Raw genomic sequence first — 19,612 nt, 5'->3', positions numbered from 1 at the left:
TTGAAAATGGTTTTCGAAGCCTCGATCTGATTTCCATACATCCTAGATTTTAGAGACATAGGCTGAGAAAATTCAACTAGTTGATGTTTATGAACGGTAATCTGCCCCCAAAATCCTAGCTGGTTTGTCCTGAGAAGAGTCAAGACTTCAATGATATCAGTTTTGAAAACAGAGGCTCAAGGACGTTCCCAACATATTGCCCAAAGAACTCAATGACCATTTTGCTAGACAAGATGGGAACTATTTGACGACACGCTGACAGGACAACTGTCAGGTGCCCGACCTGACAGTCTGACTAAGAGGGCCCACCAGGGCCCCTGCTGTAAATAAGGGGATAAGGGGCACGAACATCAGACTAGAGATGTCCGATTTGATCGTTCGTCACAATACACACCTACGTTTTGGGCTGGTCTTCTATACGTCTCTCACTCCTCGCCGCGCACCTGACAACAACTTGGAGGAGACCCAGTGATGTGAGAAGCCTGCAGAGAGTGAAGTACGTGCGGGGCCGGGATATTCAAAATGGAAAAAGCTCAAACAGAGTCATGACCAAAAAAGGCATGTCGTTGCATTGTACTCTCACTTTCGAACCAATGGTGTTGCAACATAGCCCCTCACTATGCTGCAATGGGGCTATGTCGAATCTCCATTCACGTCAGACAACATTGTACCAGACCAAGGGCACTTGATCCGGGGAGCGAATCAAGAAGTTCCATCTAATCGCAGGCTCCGGTAGTGGAAGCCAAGGCTAAATGCCGCAAAGGCTGCCTCTCATTAAGAGGGCTGAACACCTAGTAAGATCGCATGCACCGTCATGACCATCCCGACTTCACGATGGCTACTCAAGGACTCACAGAAGCTGCTGGCTTCAGCTACTGCCCACTCAATGAGGACCGGAACGAGATCCGGGTCCTAAACCTGCAGACGATTGAACGACCACCTCTTGTCAAGCTTCGCGATGAGCCATCTGAATGGCACGGCCTTGTTCATTGCACGATCGAGCATGTTTCCCTCGATGCACACCTGCCAGACTATAGCGCCTGGTCATCGCAGATGCAGCCGCTGTCTCGGCGAAACAGTGACGAGCGCTGGCGACTGTTCTCAAATGAGCGATATCGATCTTTGAGTCCGACAAGAGTGAGCTCGCCTTTCGAAAGACCACGCGCACATCCCCGCTACCATCGCTATTCATGGGGCGACTATGGAGCCCTAAGCTATACATGGGGAGACCAAGCCGTGAAAGCGCCCATCATCATGAACGGCCAGGTTGTGCTTGTCGGTCAGAGCTTAGAGGCGGCCCTTCGGGCCTTGTCCTCAGATCCAGATTATATTGACGGTCTGAAAATTTGGGCTGATGCAATCTGCATCAATCAGAAAGATCTGGCCGAGCGGAATCGTCAAGTCAAGCGAATGCGCCTTATATATGGCAGAGCGCTCATTGTCTCAATCTGGCTCGGCGACATACCCAATGAGGCTATTCCCGACATGGCTCAGCTTCACGAGTTGATAGTCAAGTCAAAAGACAAGGTTGCAGCATCTGAAGTGCTGGAAGCGGCATTGTTGGACCCAGAGAAGAAAGAAACCATCAGACGGGCCATCGATGTAGTTGTCAAGAAGACATATTGGTCTCGGATTTGGGTGATTCAGGAGAAATGCCTTGGGCCTTTCAATCCTTCTATTCTTTTTGGGACGTTTCGAATGGGTCTGGTGCCGCTGCATAACTTCCTTCAAAGTGTTACGAACATCCATGGTGCTGTAAGGGCCCGTGAGAAAGTGTGGCGAATATTGAAGTTGGTTGAATTGGTGACTGCGACTCAAGAGCGTGTTCGTCGCGGTCGAGCTCAGACGGACGAGGAGCGCAGGCAAGATCAAGACGATCTTGGACTTCTCTTAATGATTGGGAGAATGGCAGGCTCACTCGACTTGAGAGACCGTCTGTATGGGTTAATGGGAATGATACCAGAATATGTGGCTAAACACATCGAGCCGGACTACACCCGCAGTGTAGAAGATGTTTTCTCCGACTTTGCCAGCGCTCTGATTACTGGTTTCGAATCTTTCGACATCGTTCTCACTGGAACGACGGAATCTACCCTCACGCTCCCTTCCTGGGTGCCGGATTTGACATCTCCGTGGGATCCTTATCTCTGGGGAACAGATTGTAACGCCAGTTGGGGACAGAAAGCTGATTTCCGGTTGGAGAAAGATGGAAAGGTTCTCATTACTAGAGGATATCTCGTTGATGTGGTAGATGGACTGGCGCCATTCTTGGGTTGGAAGCACGGAGGACTTGGTGTATGGCAAGATGCCGTCCAGCCAGCATCTGTCGAGATGCCGAGCGATCCCAAGGCCGCAATCGTACGGACTCTTCATCGAGCTGCGATCTATGACTGCGGTTCAGGAACAACCATTCTCGATATTCCTTGGCTCGAAAGCCTGAGCCCCGACGATCCAGACATCATGTCACTGGAAAAGCGTGGTTGGGGCAAAGTTCTCAGACACGCCAATCTCAATGATTTAACCCAGTTCCGCAAGCAGGTCAACGCCCATTTCCAACCTTGGGGTCGGAAATTCAAGGATTTCTTTCCTCGAGTCCAAGACGTCGGAGATTGTACAGATCCTAAGCCCTTTTTGGAATCACTTGACAAGCATGTCGGGATCGTGTACCCGGTCTTCACCACGGAGAACGGTCTTTTCGGGACTGCAATCCTTCAAAAAATACGGAAGGGAGACTCAGTCTTCATCGTCCCAGGTTGTTCAGCGCCCATAATCATGCGACATGAAAATGAGGGATGGCAAGTTGTCTCACAATGCTTTGTCGATGGTCTTATGCGTGGGGAGATCAATGGTTTGGTGGCTGGCGGCGTGTGCAAATTCACCGAAGTCCGTATTATCTAGGCACTTGATAGACTTTTACGCATCGCGTCAAATTACTGCGTGAAACAACCCTATCTAGCTTCAGTGACTGTGATACTGGCGCAAAGTGTTCGCAATCTCGAGACTGAGCTCTGAGCTAAGATTTTCGCACCACTGTGGTAACTTCATTGACCCTTTCGCAGCATCTATTCCGTTGTTTTTGCACTATCCCTTCAAGGCAAAGCACCGCTCAATATTTTGCGCATTATTTCCCCACCAGTGCACCATCACAGCCCCGGTCGTACCCAGGAAGATGAAGATGAACAAGAGATTAGCATTGAAGCCAGTGTCCAAGGCGGCGCCACTGATGTATGCCCACTTGTTCCAGAAAGTACGCCGATAACGGTAGAGGTAGAAGTTGAAAAACGTTCCAACAAGGAAAGTTGTAAACGGTCCAGTACTAAGATTTCCATGGAAAGTTGCCGCGCTAGCAAAGAAAATCGTCGAGTTCCAAAGGTCGAAACGGGCCTTCGGGAACTTCTTATGAAGAAGCCAGATGATGATCGGTGCCAGCGCTCCAGCGGGGAAGCCGTAGAGAACAGGCTTGAAAAAGGATGAAGCGAAGAGCTTCTTAGGCCCAACGAGGGCATACTGAATGCCGGCCGTATTGTAGCTCTTGAACTCTTGACCAGTCCATTGTCCTTGAGGATCCGCAACTCGGCCGCTTACGTAGTCGAATTTGGATGAAATGACCCAACGCATGACGCCGTAATTGATAGGAAGAGAAATCATGTTCGCAATGATTTGGACACCAATCACGTCTCGTGGCGGAAGATGGAGATAGTGTCCAATCTACGTCAAATGTGAGCATTTCACTAATGATTAAGGCACTCGGAATGGCATCTACCTTTTGGTCTTCCAAGACGATACGAGCATCATACCAGACATTGCCGGAAATGATGCGATAAGCCAGCTGGCCCAGTGGATGCCGTGATGATCCTTTCGCGTCGATCATGTCTTAAGTCGCCCATCAGCTACCAAGTCTTAAAGGGTTGGTCATATAAATAACTTACAGCCATAAATAAGTTCATTGAAGAACCCGACCTTGATCGAATAACCAGACATCGCATAAACTAGACTCATGGGGAGCATGGCAGCGCCACCAAAGCCCAGAGCGACGAAGTAAGTCCAAGTCGGCATCCAGACGGACTTCGTAGCAACAATCACAAGAAGGATACCAATGGGGATAATAGTCAGGAGACCCCATTCCCTTTTTAATGTGCATTTAGCCAAAGTGCGACTTGCTATGTTGGGAGGAACGTGCACTTACCAAAGAGTTAGGCCCGGATATTGCTGAATAATGCGACTAAACAAGTCAGAACAGCGCACTTAATATCGACGTATGAATGACCAACCTTAATCTGTCTTGGTGATACTCGCCCTCTGCTTTTCTTGCCTTCCAGATCTTGGCGACTTTAGGGCCTAGGAACAGGCCGCACCAAACGAACGAAGAAATGTAAGATGCGTACCACTGCATCTTTTTAGCGACTTATTGAACCAGAATGAACTTAAAGAAGACTCACCATGAAGATTTCCCATGTGTATTGAGCGCCGGAGTACGCCAGGCCAACCTCGTGGTAGGCAGTTTCATTGACATGCTGAACGCCGCTTGAATCCGTGTAGACTACATGTAGATTGTGGCCGTTAGCCCTTATAGCAAGCCGGGTACACGAGCCCTAAATGATTATGATTCCATCTTACTTAGAGACGCAAATGGATAAGAGGAGCCGTTCTTTTGAAAAACACCATTTGACATGATGTCGTATGTAGGCGATCCCCATAAGTTGCCAAAATAAGCAACCGGAATCAAGATCCATGTCTTGTAAACAGTCAGTGTGGAACATCAGAAAAAAACACCATAACCTACAGTGATAACAAAGCCAACAAAGATAGTCACTTGAACGCTATAAGGATAAGTGATGACAGTAGACGTGATGTTGGACCAATTGAGCGTGATGTTGAGGAGCCCAATGCCTCCACGGCCAGCGCCGAGGAAGTTCACAGTATGATTGCGACTCGCAAACCAACATAGGGGAGCAAGAGCAGCGACAAAGGGGAATAGATACTCGGGGAGGAATTGCCAGACAAACGTGCCAAGCAGAATCCACCAGAACACCTTGATACCATTGTTAGTTTGCTTGCGGGTGTTTGGCTGGTGACGTTCAACCTACTTTCATTTGTTTCCGGGAAACGCTTTTGTGTAACTCGGTCTTCCCCTGCATACTTCTATACAAAGTGACTTGCTGAAGAGACAAAGGGAATATGAACTCGGGATCATCAATCAGGATCTTCCGGACTTCGGCTTGTCAGAAAGTGTTGTGAACAGGACAGGCACTTGGACTTACCCATTGCGGCGAATGAAAACCCGAGTAGAGAAGCACCCTACTTGCAGTTAGCGTACAAGAATCGACCTATGCATCATTGAATCCTACCCATCCAAAGAAGAGTGCGACGGCCGGATTCATCGTGATACCGTAATACAGTGCTGCATTGGTTGGCAAGTAGGCTGGCTGATGTGAGAAAAGAGCTTGAAGCGGATACAAAGAACGTGACTAACTCGCCCATTGGCCTTGACTGCCCGCGTTGGCAGCGATTCCAATGATCGCATGCTCTTTGATGGAAAAAGGTCCCGGGTTTAGGGAGAAAGAGAAGCGTCCAAGAGGTACCGTGTAATCAGGCAGAGTACGGGCTAGTAGCCGACCAAGAGGGGCTGAGGCCAAGATGACGAAGAATACAGGGAATGGTGCCGTGGTGGTTCGAAAGCTGGCTTGAAGTTAGTGCTGTGCCTTATATCAAGCTCTAGGGGGGAGAAGGAGTAACTACTATGAAAGCTGCGAAACAATGCTTCCGGTCGTGCAAAAGATTGCAGAGAGAAGGATTGATCGGAAGGTGAGCACCGGCAAAGACGGATCGTCTTCAAAGCCGACAACGTTGCGAACCAGCTCGGGGATGTTGGCGAACTCTTCAGATTTGAAGTCGTACTCTGGCTCCGAGTCGTCGGTAGATCCTCTCTTTACCCCGTCCGAGCCATCATCAATACCTCCAAGGAACAGCTTTTCCGACGTCTCAAAGACAGAGTCAACAACCACCTTGGGGTTAGTTGACTCCTTTGAGTCGTTCAGAGTAGTATTGTCCTTTTCGTCACGTGTTTTAGACATGGTCGGATGCTGGTATAGATGGGGAAGTATAGAGTTGACACTGCGACGCTCCCAACGAGTATAAGTAAACCGATCAAACCTAAGCTCATCGTTCACGGGGAGGAGCAGCATGCAATTGCGGATCTCCGTGAGGTGCTTGTGAAGGGCGTTGTTGTGTCGCCACCTCGGTAATGCAGAACCTCTTCCAGTCGGGAATAGCTTATCGTCGCCTTTCAAGGGAAGTTACCCAAGCGTTATTGACCATCAATCTGTATTTGGTATGGACAACTGAGAGAGCTGAACTGGATCATTCGATAAAATATGCTGAACCAATGATGCCCTTGGAGACTTTCCTTCTCTCTCGGGTACGCCCTCAACCCCGGCAGACGTTGGATGGGATGTTGATTGCAGTTGGTTTAGCGTCGGCTAATACACCCTGGCAATTATACTGAGCGGCATCGGAACTAAGAGGAATGGCTGAAGGATGTTGATGCTGCAGGCGAAGCCTGCATTATCTGATTGCGTTATCAAGGCGCAATGTAGGTGGAGTATGTCGAGATCGACCAGCGGAAGCGGAGGAGGCCCGACACCTCCTCCCTAAGTTTGATAAGAACTCATCTCAGACCACTAAAAGAACGCTGTTGAAGACGTATAGCGCGGGAGATTCAGACTTTCGAGGAAGTAACTCCGTCGCCCCGCCCTTGGCGCATAGGATGGTTTTATTGTAGCTCTTTGGTCGCATATTGCACCTTCAGCATCTGTTGTTGGTACTCGGCAAAGCGTGAAGAGCTTGTCAAGTAAGGACATCGGACAGGATCCGATAGCATATGATGCATGTTCATGCAACGTGATCTGTTGAGGACTCGCGATAAACGGCTAAGAGGATAGCTTTATCTCAAAAGTGTACACTTATAATTACCTTAGTTGATATTGTAAGTGTGTTATACATGGATATGCAATACGGAATCTTTGGCCCTTATGAGGAATACCAGTAGGCGCAGAGACACTCTAGCCGACTATGGGAGCGTGTCAAGACCCACGTATCGGCTTGTCCTATGTTCTGTCATGTCAACAAAGTCGAAATTCCACTTCAAAGCCTTCAAGCTGAAGAAATGAGTAGGATTACAAGATTATGTAGGCCTCAGTCAACAGTCAAAAGGTGTTCAATGGTAGTGATAAAGAACAAGCCTTGGTTCTAGGCCGACAACATTCTGGGCAACCCACAACTGAGGCTATTATCATGCTGCTTCCTAGGGTAACGAGGAGCTGCATCTGCGAAACATTATCGTTTCGCAGAATGAGTCTCTCATGAGGAAGATACAACTTTCTCGCGAAACTTTATAAATTCAGATTGAAGGCTGTGGAGGGTGCCTCGGGTGGTTCTAGGGGCAAGAATCTAGAGTAGGAGCGAGAACAAAAAACTCTCGACTAAGCACTAGGCTCGTATATTTCATGATGCCATCCCTCACAACTTGAACAGCATCAGAGAGGTGGCTGTAAATATCCAAACCAGCATTATTAAATGAAATCATAGTATTCTCAACTGTATCCACAAGTTGCCACGCAAAAGTCCCAATTGCATGTGCCTACCTAGATATCTATCTTTTGAATTTACACCTTGAAAGCCGTTTCCACGCATCTTTGGGTAGACAGCTTGTATCAGCAGATGCAACATTCAAGGTGTACTCAACTGACCGAGCTTCTCTGGGTAAGCGAGGGTGGTCCCTGCGGCCAGGACAAATAAAAAGAACTCGGTGAACAGCATGTTAAAGATGAATATGGTAATGAGAGAGCTTTGCGAGAGAACTTTGAGCAAGAAAATTTAGAGTTATTAAGAATTGAGACTTGGTGATGAAAGTGAAGTCCAGACTACATGCATTCTTCCGAGGATCTCATCATGTATTGTACGACAATGTCCTCCGTCGATTATCTCCATATCTTGTCATCCGCCGACACCTTTGGCATTTCTCGGGCTCTGTAGCCACCCACTAATCAAGTCCTCCTGAAAGGCTTGCGATAAGACAGCTATGATTGAGACATCCTCTCCGTGGCTGGCCGTCCACCCCTTTGTTGGTAACCGCGAGGTGGGAGGGCTGGTGGAGTTGAGGCTCTTCAAGAGGACCATAGCGACTACGCTCGCCTCGCATCGTGCGGCCTTGGGTAAGGACAGTCCAGCGAATTCTCATAAAAGGGGGTCTTGCTAACCCTGTCGTATGTACGTACTATTGAGAATCCGGTAGGATGATGGGTACTGGTGTAAAGATGACACTTATTTCAGGGCTGAGCTCTTTCGTGTTTGGATTCTGTAACGGTTGTCAATGGCCTTCGCCTCCTCTGACTAGCGGCTATGCATCGGCATACGCGTCGGACCGCAAATATATCCATCTTTGCCTGTTCACCAAATTTGGCAGCGGCCACGAATTTCATTTTTTGGGAGGATAGACTGCGCACCTTCTGGATGTTCGGATCCTGCCCTAGCGGGGGTAAGGATAAAATCTCATGGGCTTCCCTCGATCTTAAGTCATGGATGACGAGATATCCAGGACGCAAGTGAAAATGTGTTAAGAAAGTCAAAATGAGTAGATAAACTGATGAGTGGTGATTGAAGTGAACGTCGGCGTTTCATGCCGTGAGGTAAGAGTAATTTGATCCTCAAACATGGTTCAACGTGGGTGCGATTCTATAGAAACCTAGGACACGGGTTGCCTAGGCAGGGCCGCCACAGCTGTTTCCATCGAACGGGGACGAGAGTAGTACCATCCTTATAGACCGACCTAGATCCCGTGTGACAGAAGTGGATAATCAACTATTTTGATCATCTGGTCTGTGATAGTGTGGTCCACACACATGTGGCACATCACGGCTCCCACCTCCTTAACGCGTCATGGCCCAGGAGGTGGGCGCCGCGGAGTGGAATCTCGCAATACATCGACTACACAGATTGACCCAAAATGCAACCATCATCTCCTTGGTGCCATGACTCGTTCTTGAACTTCTACAAAACAATGCAACCGCCGGCAGAGACTAATCTTCAACCTGCCGCTGCTAATCCCGCCGAGGCAGGCGTGCATTCCAACGGACGAACCCGGTTTACTGCTTTTGTGCACGTTGATCGTCGCATTGATTAGACTATTTTGGAAAATCAGATGAATCTAAAAAGCGGGAACACAGACATCGTGGAAAGAAGTCAGGATCATTAACCTGCCGACGAGACGTGCTTCCCCGGATTGTTCTAGAGACAGAACGGAGCAGTGCCACAATCAAAAAAGAAAATAAAGAGGGCCGTGAATGCGAATTCTCCTTCGAGGCTGACTGAGTGACCTGAGACGCGGTAAACTGACGAGCTTTGGCCGGTCGCAACCTTCTTTTTCGACGTGACTAGGGTTTAGTTTGCAAATTCCAGTGTTGGTCGGAATTGTGACCGGTCACAATCCTGGCAGGATAAGCTTAAATCTTGCGTGACGGATTTTCTGCTCGGGAATTGTCATTGCTGTGCACATTAGACGTTTTCTTTTTGCGGGACTGACTCAATGCCATGAGAACGACTTGGTATTTGCTTTCCACCTTCAACTCACATCCTGCTCCCATCGTTATGAGCCATTCCGACGATGTTTCCCCAAGCCACAAACGCCCCCCCCTTGCTCATCGGAAAGAAGTCTCGACAAGAATAAACTTGGCCCAGCCACAACACCTTTCTCCAACGCAAGTCGACCAAACTAGATCGAGCAAGCAGGGCTCGCCGCTATGACACTTAGGTCTTGGCAGAACACCTAAACCCCCAACTCGTCATTGTCAACTCTGCCAAACCCCGTCTGTTCCCATGGTAGGAGAAGAAAGCTTTGAGATTCTCGTCGTCTTTTCTTTTGATGGTCCGTCACTCCAGATTCTGCTCCGAACAGGTAAGCGGGGGGCAATGTGTTCGGCCATCTCAACCACGCACCCGCCGTCAGTGTGTGCTCGCCAACGGTGACAGCGCTTTGTGTCTGTAAGCTGCCAATCAGGCCCATGTTCCGTTTCAGAGTCCGGAATGTAATTCAGTTCAGCCGGCGCGAAGTTACATGTATCGTGACTATCTAGATGCTCAGCAGCCCTAAATTGTATATATGAGGTGTATACCATCCCATGCTCAACTCCCTTCGAACCTGCTCAGGCAACTCTGTGTAGGAGCTCCCTAATCTTCGTCTCGTTTCAGTCCATCCTTCGTGTTTGTCATTCGTTGTCTTCAAGACATTCGTTATTTAATAGTATATTCTACACTCGTTCAGAATGCAGCTCTCCACTAGAGCCTTGTCCCTCGTGGCACTCGTCTTGCCCCTCCTCACATCGGCTCAAGACACGCACGATACCCTCAATGTCTACCAGATGCCCGCCGATGAGCCCGCGCCCTCGGGCCAAGTCCATCTCGGCTGTTACCAGGAACGCACTCGCGCCACCGCCCTCATCGTAACGGACCAGCCCGCGGCCACCGACGTTCCCACCTCCCAAGGCACCCGCTCCGACAATATGAGCCCCACGACCTGCACATCCTACCGCTCCCAGTTCAAGTCAAATATGTACAGCCTCTCCCGTGGCGGCACCAACTACGTCAACGCCTACGGCCCGGGGACGATGATGACGGCTGCGGCGTCCCCTTCCAAAGCGCAGCACATCGGCTGCCAGCGCATGCCCACGCGCGGTGACCCGTTGGCCGAGCACGCCAAGCTCCACTCCTCGCAGATGACGGTGCAATGGTGCCAGGACCACTGCGGACTGTACCAGAGCAAGTACTTTAGTCTCCGCGGCGACGGGCGGGACTGTTCCTGCGGCGACGCGCCGAGCGACCGCGGCACTAGCGGGAGCAGCTTCTGCAAGACGGCTTGCACGGGTGATAAAGATGCGTTCTGCGGCGGCGGCACGGGCACGGCCGGATATTATAACTTGGGTCAGCTTGACTTTTCCCATTTCGAGAGCATTGGACAATGGAGTGCGCTTGTCAAGTTCCCGGTCGTACCGGTTGCCGTGGCTTTATTGCCCAAAACTGGGGAGTTGCTGGCGTGGTCTTCTGGCTGGAGGTCAATGTTGTATTCCTTTCCGTGGATGCCGAAAGTTTGATTTGTTGATTGGCGTGGATTGACTTGTAAAAACCAGGAAACGCTGGACCTTTCCCGGAAATGTACACGTCAATCTACAACCCGTCCATCAAGGAGGTTACGGAGGCCCTGGTTGAGAATACCCAGCAGGACATGTTCTGTCCGGGTATCTCCATGGACGCGGACGGCCACATTATCGTCAGCGGAGGCTCCACTGCGGCTAAGACGAGTATCTTTGACGAAGACAGTAATTCCTGGGCCGCCACTGGTGAGATGGAGATCCCGCGTGGGCACCAGTCTAGCACCCTCACCTCCGACAACAAGGTCTTCACCATTGGCGGCTCGTTTCGGGGGGGTTGCGTAGGGAAAGCATGGTGAGATCTACGACCCTGCGAGCAAGTAGTGGAAGAAGCTCGATGGGTGCTCGGTGACGCTGACGCTGACGCAAGATACCCGTGGTTCTTTGCGAGACGATAGCCACGCGTGGTTTCATGCGTGGAAAGACGGATACGTTTTCCAGGCCGGCCCTAGTAAGGCGATGAACTGGTAATCTACGCGGGCGGGACTCGGGAAACGTCAAGGGTGCTGGAAACCGAGGAAGTGACAACGATGCCATGTGCGGTGTCAATGTCATGTACGAGTAAGTGTCGTCGGCCTGTCTATTGCCGAGTTTTGTCGTTAACAGTGACTTTCAGGGCTGTTGCCGGAAAGATCCTCATCATAGGTGGTGCCCCTCGCTACGACGGCGTCGCATCGACCGCCAACGCTCATGTCCTTCCCATCGGCGAGGCTGGCGGTGCCGTTGAAGTTGAGAAACTCGAAAACGCCGAACTTAATCGTGGTTTCGCCAACGGCGTGATTCTTCCCGACGGCAAAGTCTTTATTATCGGTGGCCAGAGCCGTACTGTCCTCTTCTCCGGTGCCAACCCGCAACTCTTCCCCGAAATCTGGGACCCTGCGACCAAGGATTTCACTGAGGTCAGTTCATTGAAAAAGCTCGGGAGGTTGCAAAGTTGACTCCCTCATAGGTCAAGCCACTCACCACCCCCCGCAACTACCACTCGGTAGCACTTCTTATGCCCGACGACCATTTTCTCCGGCGGCGGTGGCCTTTGCAACGGATGTACAGCCAATCACTTTGACGGGCAGTTCTTCTCGCCGCCCTGTCTCTTTGAATCCGTGGGAAACGATGCTGGATCACTGATACCCAAGAGAACGTCCAAGCTAACTTGGTTCCAGGACGGGCAAACTCTTGCCAAGCGCCCCGTCGTCTCCGAACTCTCGGTCTCCGATTGCAAGGCCGGGAACAGCATCACCATAACAATGGAAGAGGCGGCGAACTGCACTTTCCCGATGATAAGGATGGGCACTTCGACACACGCCGTTAACACTGACCAGAGACATTGCCCTCTGGAGGCCCAGACCAACAATAATCAGTACGCAGTTACTGTTCCAAGCGACGCCGGTATCGCACTGCCCGGCTACTGGATGTTGTTTGCTGTGAATGAAGCTGGCGTTCCAGGCGTCGCAAAGAATTTCAGAGTCGCGGTGTAAACGTTGTCCACCTGCTCAATAACTGCAAAAGGAGTAAAGAGTGCGATGCTTGGCCGTACAACATTCACTTGTTTGATTAGAACGTTACTTGCCTCAATACCTCTCATATTGTTTGAAAATATTTCTCCCGACCATTTCCAAGGTCCAGATGGATAGAGCAAAAATTGTTACTGGTTTTGCTGAGGTCGATCGAAACGCCGAGAGAAAATCGGAGGCAGAAGAGAACGAACCCCACCACGGGCAACAGCCGTGAAGGGCCGATCCCGGGCCCCGCACAAGTCTCGATCGGATGTTGCTTCGTTTCTGCAGATCCGTCCTGTGCGCGAAACGAGATCCGTTGGTTATCAAACCTCTCAAGACGGTCGATGCCCAGACGGAGACAGCTGCAAGCCGGGCCGAGAGGTGCAATGCTGACATATGCGAATCGCTGAGTCGACTTTGCTTGATAGCAGGCGACATTGAGGAAGCTCTCCGGCAGACGGCTAGCTCGATAGAGTGGCATTTTGTAGGAGCGAGGCACCCGAATGTCTCGGCCAAGAACGCGGGTGCGGCTCAGCTAGGGTCCCATCAACACGAAGCCAAGCATGCACAAGTTGCGAGGAGGAATGCCAGCGAACCCGCGATCCTTCAAGCCAGCATTGTAAGAGTCCCCACCTCGGCGCTGACAGAGGACTGGAGACAGGCATCAATTGGACTGGACTTGATGGCGTCGAGGCAGTGCTAGCTTGATAGACGGTTGACGGAGTTCAAACCTGCGCTGAACGGGTGTATGGCTCTGCAATGCACCCATGCAGATCGCTGTAGGCTCCGAGTGCCTTTTCCAAGAGCAGTTGCCTGCCTATCTCCGTCTGAAGGAATGGACCGACTCTGCGTGCTCAGGTTTGGTAGTAAGGCTGCGGCGTCTTATGCATGCCATTGTCGCGATGGCGAACCCAACCCGTTGCAGGCGCTTATGGAAACAACTGCGGCCAAGGGTAACAATGGGTGTGAACCCTCAACGGGGCGTCCTTGTGCGTATCCGCTCGCAAGGCTGGCATGCCCTGCCACCGCTGGTCGTCGAAGGGCAGTGATTTGGAGTATCAGAGGCTTGTCCGGTAAGGAATTCGTCTGGCAGGCATTGCTCGAGATGCAGGCAAAAAAAGTATGTGACACCCTTTGCCAGGTGAAAGGGTCCCTGGAATCGGTCGTGGCCAACGCATGGCGCGTGCGGCTAGAGTTGACTCGCGCGTTGCGGATTTGAGTGATTATAGTGGGATTCAGCGCTGGAGACGTTTGGAGGGGGCGAGGAGGAGGAGGAGGAGGTGCGGAGGCGTCAGCCAATCACCGACAGCTGGCAAAGGATTGTCAGTGTAACTTGCCGGGTGCAGGTAAAGGACGGCTCAATGACAGAGAGGGAGGTACGTATCTCATCCGTATCAGTCTGGACTCTGGAGCACCGGTCAGGTTGCGTGGTGGGGTCGATCGGGCAGCTGAAGCAATTCAGCCAAAAGGTGCATCATCCTAGACATGGCCAACGCCGCTGTCATTGTTCCAACTTCCAAGCACAAAGTGGGCTGCCCTCTGGAGCTAGCTCGGCTCATCTGAATATGCTCCTAGCTTCTGCGTGAGCCACGGCTGGTCTAGACTGCTGAAAATTGACTGTCTGGAATCTTGGCGTTGCGAAGGCTACCGGTCAACACAAGCGAGCAATGTGGTGTCGGCTTTTGTTGACTGATTAAAGATAGAGTTTGATTCTGTTGCCACGGCAAGAGCGACCGCCCCAGGCCGTCAAGCATCCGAATCGAGGGTGGTTGTCGCACGTTGGGGTGACACGGGCCTATCAGCCGTTGCAGAGAGCCACATTCCTGGCTGGTCTGGAGTCTTGACATCACCGGCCGGGATGGTGGATGCTTCAATGGGACCTTGGTTTCCCAGCACACAGGCACAGGCATTGAGGATAAGTACTGCCATGCAGGGACTCGGAAGGGGGATGTTGGCACGGTTGGCACGTTGGTTGACTTTGGAGACTCGAGAGCGGTTGACGTATGTCGCATCGTGTCAGACGAATGGGCTTGCAGGCGGGAGCCAAAGAGATGACAGCGCTGACTGACTTGCGCAAAACATGTGTAGCAGAAGAATACGGGGCGACGTTGGAGAGAGGCTGATGTTGGCGCTTTCGTCCGGTCATTGCGTCGAGAGTGTTTTCGAGAAATTTGCGAAACACCAAGACTCCGACGGTCAGCGACAGTCTCGAGCTCGAGCACGAGTACGACTGCCGCTAAGCTTCTTCCCGGGTACTGCCCAGGACAAAGGACATGCCGAGTGCTTGGAGGCCCCAACTTTCTCCAGCTTGAACTGTTCGGATGCGACTGGGTTGAAGCCTGGTGATGTCGTGGTGTGGGAGGTGTTGGAGCGGCACAAGGTGCGTGTTCGCAGACAGTGGACGCAGTGGACGGTTGGTGTTGGGACGGTCTGAAGATGGTGTGCATGTCGTTGCTTAATGCGCGCTCGGTGGGTGTCGCCAACGTGCACCCATCTCGTCTATGCAAACGTAATGAGGCTGATGGACCACCCGCTTCGCTCGAGTTTGCCCGCTCGAGATGTCCCGACCGTCTTCAGAATGCTCATCAGGTCGAAGCTCGAGTACTTGAGAGATGGCGGAACAAGTGGGTGTTGAAGTGACAACCGGCAAACTGTCACTCTCGGAGTCCGACTTGAGGGGTCTGGCCGGGGAAGAAAGTCAAGAAAGGCAGCGCTGGGAATAGAATGCGATGGGGCGCCAACTTTGACCTCATTAGCCTGATCTGTCCGTTCTTTTTTTAATTTTACCTTTTCTTCCCAGACAGCAGCATCCTCCCGACTGCAGCGTCTTCGACCCTTGACAACCTTACCATAGGTACTGTGCCATTGGTCTTCAAACCAGTCGCGCCAGAGAGAATGGGACTCAAAGAAAACACTGGTGACACTAGGACGTTGATCTCAGCACGTTTTCACCCACCAGCCAGGTACCTACCTTACTGCGCAAGAGGTGGCTGGCAAAGCCCCTGGGCCCCACCTCGACTCTTTCCAAGAACAGGGTGCGTCCCACGCTGCGGGAAGGCGCTAAGCGCAGCTTCTCCCACTCCTATCCACCCACACAAATCTTTCAGTCCAATCAGAAGACGCAAAGTGCCGGGGTTCTAGGCCAGGACACCAGCATCTCCTGGTCCGTCGTGTTCCTTCCTCCCCGAATCCCAGTCTACCCAGCTCAGCCAGTCCACCCAGTCCAGCCTAGCCATTTTCTTCTTTTCTTTCTTCCCTCGGCCCAGACTCCCAGCTTCTCTTTCCCATTCGAATCCCATGTTCATGCTGTGCGCATGTTGTTCAATTTCCTGACTGGGGGGCCAAGCACTCTTCCTCTCCTCCCCCCCCAATTCTGCATTCTCTTATCAGCCAAGCGCCCGCCGTTCGTCTGCTCTCTTACGAACCTTTGGTTCTTTTTGCAGATACCTACTCCTGCATCTGCCCTACAAAATCCTATTCCCTACGGATACTTACTGACGACGACCTTTGACGAATTCCTCGGGTCTCGTCTGACCTCAGCTCTGCATGCAAGTGCGCTGACGCAAGCTTGTGTGGCGAAGACAGACTTTCCGCCGTCAATACGAGTACCACACCACTAACTACGAATATACTACCTACCTGCCTTTGCACCCTGCGGCTACTCCATCCTACTCGGACCCAATCTCGACACAGCCTCCTATCGAGCGCCCATTCTCACAACCCACCAAAGTAATCACCTTTCAATCCCCCGCCTGTACCGACCTCAAACTTCCGTTCTCCCACACCACTGCCTGCGCAGTCTGCCCATATCCGGTGTCGTGCACAATTTCCCCGTCCTCGCGACCACTGTCCGACCTCTCGAAGCTTCGCCAAGGTTGTTGATATTCGCATCTTCCCGACAGCGGACAGCCGCCAAACCTCCAACAACATAAACCGAGTTCCTACCTTGCTACTATCGACTGCCGATTTCTATGCCGAGCGCCCTGGAGATTCTCGTCAACAATTCCATCCCTGATCTTGCATATCGTAACCAGATTCAGCGAATGATCACGAATCTCGAATAACGATAGCCCCTCTCTTCTGAACATCACCCCGGCGACCAAGTCGCCGGCGTCCCCAACACCCGCAATGGAGCAATCCGCGGAAATATTGACGGCGGCGCATGAGATATATGCACGGATGGGTGGTTCTACTGGTGATACCGCCACAAGACCTCCCTCATACAAGGCCATTGGTATTTCCCTGGCCGTGGCCTCTGGCGCATTTATCGGAACCTCCTTCGTCATCAAGAAAGTCGGCCTTTTGAAAGCAAACGAGAAATATAACGAAGCTCCCGGTGAGGGCTATGGCTACCTCAAAAATGGTTGGTGGTGGACGGGTATGACTCTGATGATCATCGGCGAGATCTGCAACTTCGTTGCATATGCCTTCACCGACGCCATCCTTGTTACCCCGTTGGGTGCCCTGTCCGTTGTCCTGACTGCCATTCTCTCCGCCATCTTCCTCAAGGAACGCTTGAGTATGGTGGGCAAAGTCGCTTGTTTCCTCTGCATTGTTGGATCTGTCGTCATTGTCATGAATGCACCTGAGAATTCTGCCGTTGCCAACATTCAACAGATGCAGAGCTATGTCATCCAGCCTGGGTTCCTGTCCTATGCCGGTGTCATTCTCGTCGGCAGCGCCATCACTGCGTGGTACGCAGGCCCGAGGTGGGGTAACAAAAACATGCTGGTGTACATCTCCATCTGCAGCTGGGTCGGAGGCTTGAGCGTTGTAGCCACGCAGGGTCTGGGATCGGCCATCGTGGCCCAAGCCGGAGGAGAGGCCCAGTTCAACAAATGGTTCACCTATGTCCTGCTGGTCTTCGTCATTGGCACTTTGCTGACAGAAATCATCTACCTGAATGTGAGACTACCCTTTTGTCAAACACTTGGGGGCAGTACGAGGCTAACCGAAACCACAGAAAGCACTGAATCTTTTCAACGCCGCCCTCGTCACGCCGACATACTACGTTTACTTCACCAGCACCACCATCATTACTTCGGCAGTGCTCTTCAGAGGATTCAAGGGCACCCCGACTGCCATCATTACCGTGGTCAACGGCTTCTTGACCATTTGCGCCGGCGTTGTGCTCCTCCAACTTTCCAAGTCCGCCAAAGATGTGCCAGATACCGCCGTCTTTGCTGGAGATCTTAACCAGATTCAAACGATCGCCGAGCAAGAACAGCCCGAGACCGAGCCCAAGGCCGATGCTATCCGTGGAGCTGCTGCGATTGTGCGCCGCTTCTCCTCAGCCAGACAGAAGATGGAAGAGGACGAGTTCAAGCGATTACAGGAGGAGAAGATGCGGGAGTCATTGGAGCCTGTTAGCGAAGATGGCCAGCCTGTCTACGAATGGGACGGATTGAGGAGACGCAGAACCATGACGGTTGGAAGTCGAAGCACCCGAGGAACGATGCGATCACCTTACCCATCCTCTCAAGCCGGTATCCCTCGTACGCCGACTGTCATCTCTCCCGCCTCTCCTCAGGCTCACCCACCTCTCGGCATGTCACATTTTCCCACCGAAGAGGAAATGGCAGAGCATGATCGTCCTACCTCTCCTGGTATGCTTTCAAGCATTGCGGGTACCATCCGAGAGCGAGCACGAAGTGTGCTGTCGCCCAACCATCCACAGTTCCAGGATCCGAGGGTTCAGAGCCCTATGCATCCGGTCCCTTTGACAGAAATTGCCGTGTCCACGCTCAAGTCAGATGATGATCAGACTCCGTACTACGGCAAGAGCAGAGAGCATACGTACGGGCTTCCAGCTGGTGACCACGGCGACTTAGAGTACGCCGGTGCTGCCGGCGTGTATGACGAGCGTGCTGTGTCGCGAGGTAGTGGCTTTAGCGGCGCCAGCTCGCATCTTGCACCTACCCCCCCACCACACTCAGCAAAGAGGCAATTCTCCTTTTCCAACGTCTTCAAAAGGCATCATGCCGATTCACCACACCACGAGGACGATCACCACCAGCAACAGCCGCAGCCTCGACCCACCAGCCGCTACGGCCTTGGGTCACGGGGTTACTCCAGCCCGCAGGTCAAGAACGCCACTGAAGAGGAGCGACTCGGCCTTGTCAAGGGAGACTCTCGCTCGCTGCCTGCCTTACAACGCTATGACGACGACGATGATGAGGAGGAATCCTTCAACGACGACAAGTTGAGGCATGTGGACTCGAGCCCGAGCCCACCGCAAGCTTCGAGATACGGACGCGGCATCACAACGCCACCTCGGAGAGGGAGTGATGGACGCGATACGGACTTTGAGTCTGAAGCACCCACACCGCCTCCACATCGGTCACAGCCTGGCAGTGGTCGCCCGAACGCATTTCTCTGAGCTTATGATTAGCATGATTTTGGATTGATTCGACGCCGAATATGACATGACGTGGCAGGCTTTTTCTTGGATGCCTTGGGTGTTTGAAACCTCTGTAAGAAAAATAATGGACGAGTAGGTACATAGCAGCATTATGAGAGGCCACGTCCACATGAGACGGATGGACCGATGCAGGTCTACAGTAGATGGGGTAGAACAGGCCCGACAGCCTAGGACATGAACACAGCCATTGTTGGCTTATCAATACTTATATAAAACACAAATATAAGCACGCCAAGCAAACGTGCTTGATTCCGACTTGCTGCAGGTGTCATTGCTCGTAGACCTAGCAACGCTCCGTTGCGGAGGAATTGCGACGGTCAACTTTGGTGTAAACCAAATGTATTTTCCAAATTCGCAAAACTGGACATCAATTTCGAAGCATGGTGGCTGTTGTAAAGGTGCCGAGGTTTCACGACATTGTCTTTGAAGAGCCGCATCATTGCGCTGTGCGAGTGTCTGTGATGTTTGATGACTCTCCGTCTCTATTCCTGGCG

The 19,612-nt window shown here is 51.8% G+C and overlaps 4 protein-coding genes across 4 annotated transcripts; 3 read left to right on the top strand and 1 right to left on the bottom strand.

Annotated features, from left to right (window-relative positions):
- Nucleotides 1–834: 834 nt before the first annotated feature.
- Nucleotides 835–2,898, top strand: CORC01_04243 (heterokaryon incompatibility protein; the record flags this gene model as incomplete). Its single annotated transcript, XM_022615891.1, has 1 exon — nucleotides 835–2,898. One exon carries the CDS (start codon nucleotides 835–837, stop codon nucleotides 2,896–2,898), a length of 2,064 nt encoding a protein of 687 aa, XP_022477636.1.
- Nucleotides 2,899–3,081: 183 nt separating this feature from the next.
- CORC01_04242 (OPT oligopeptide transporter) lies at nucleotides 3,082–6,074 on the bottom strand (the record flags this gene model as incomplete). Its single annotated transcript, XM_022615890.1, has 13 exons — nucleotides 3,082–3,708; nucleotides 3,764–3,873; nucleotides 3,930–4,126; nucleotides 4,187–4,222; nucleotides 4,272–4,387; nucleotides 4,440–4,540; nucleotides 4,618–4,735; nucleotides 4,784–5,032; nucleotides 5,088–5,212; nucleotides 5,262–5,298; nucleotides 5,349–5,422; nucleotides 5,474–5,679; nucleotides 5,740–6,074. The coding sequence occupies 13 exons, from the start codon at nucleotides 6,072–6,074 to the stop codon at nucleotides 3,082–3,084; spliced, it is 2,331 nt and encodes a 776-aa protein (XP_022477635.1).
- Nucleotides 6,075–10,319: 4,245 nt separating this feature from the next.
- On the top strand, nucleotides 10,320–12,676 carry CORC01_04241 (galactose oxidase; the record flags this gene model as incomplete). Its single annotated transcript, XM_022615889.1, has 7 exons — nucleotides 10,320–10,974; nucleotides 11,181–11,482; nucleotides 11,572–11,652; nucleotides 11,704–11,762; nucleotides 11,818–12,100; nucleotides 12,151–12,186; nucleotides 12,362–12,676. The coding sequence occupies 7 exons, from the start codon at nucleotides 10,320–10,322 to the stop codon at nucleotides 12,674–12,676; spliced, it is 1,731 nt and encodes a 576-aa protein (XP_022477634.1).
- A 4,149-nt stretch (nucleotides 12,677–16,825) lies between these two features.
- Nucleotides 16,826–19,076, top strand: CORC01_04240 (uncharacterized protein; the record flags this gene model as incomplete). Its single annotated transcript, XM_022615888.1, has 2 exons — nucleotides 16,826–17,602; nucleotides 17,661–19,076. The coding sequence occupies 2 exons, from the start codon at nucleotides 16,826–16,828 to the stop codon at nucleotides 19,074–19,076; spliced, it is 2,193 nt and encodes a 730-aa protein (XP_022477633.1).
- Nucleotides 19,077–19,612: the final 536 nt, after the last annotated feature.

Source organism: Colletotrichum orchidophilum, assembly GCF_001831195.1.
Source record: "Colletotrichum orchidophilum strain IMI 309357 chromosome Unknown Scaffold_27.1, whole genome shotgun sequence".
Classification (NCBI taxonomy): Eukaryota; Fungi; Ascomycota; class Sordariomycetes; order Glomerellales; family Glomerellaceae; genus Colletotrichum; species Colletotrichum orchidophilum.
This window is presented reverse-complemented; position numbering and strand designations above follow the sequence as displayed.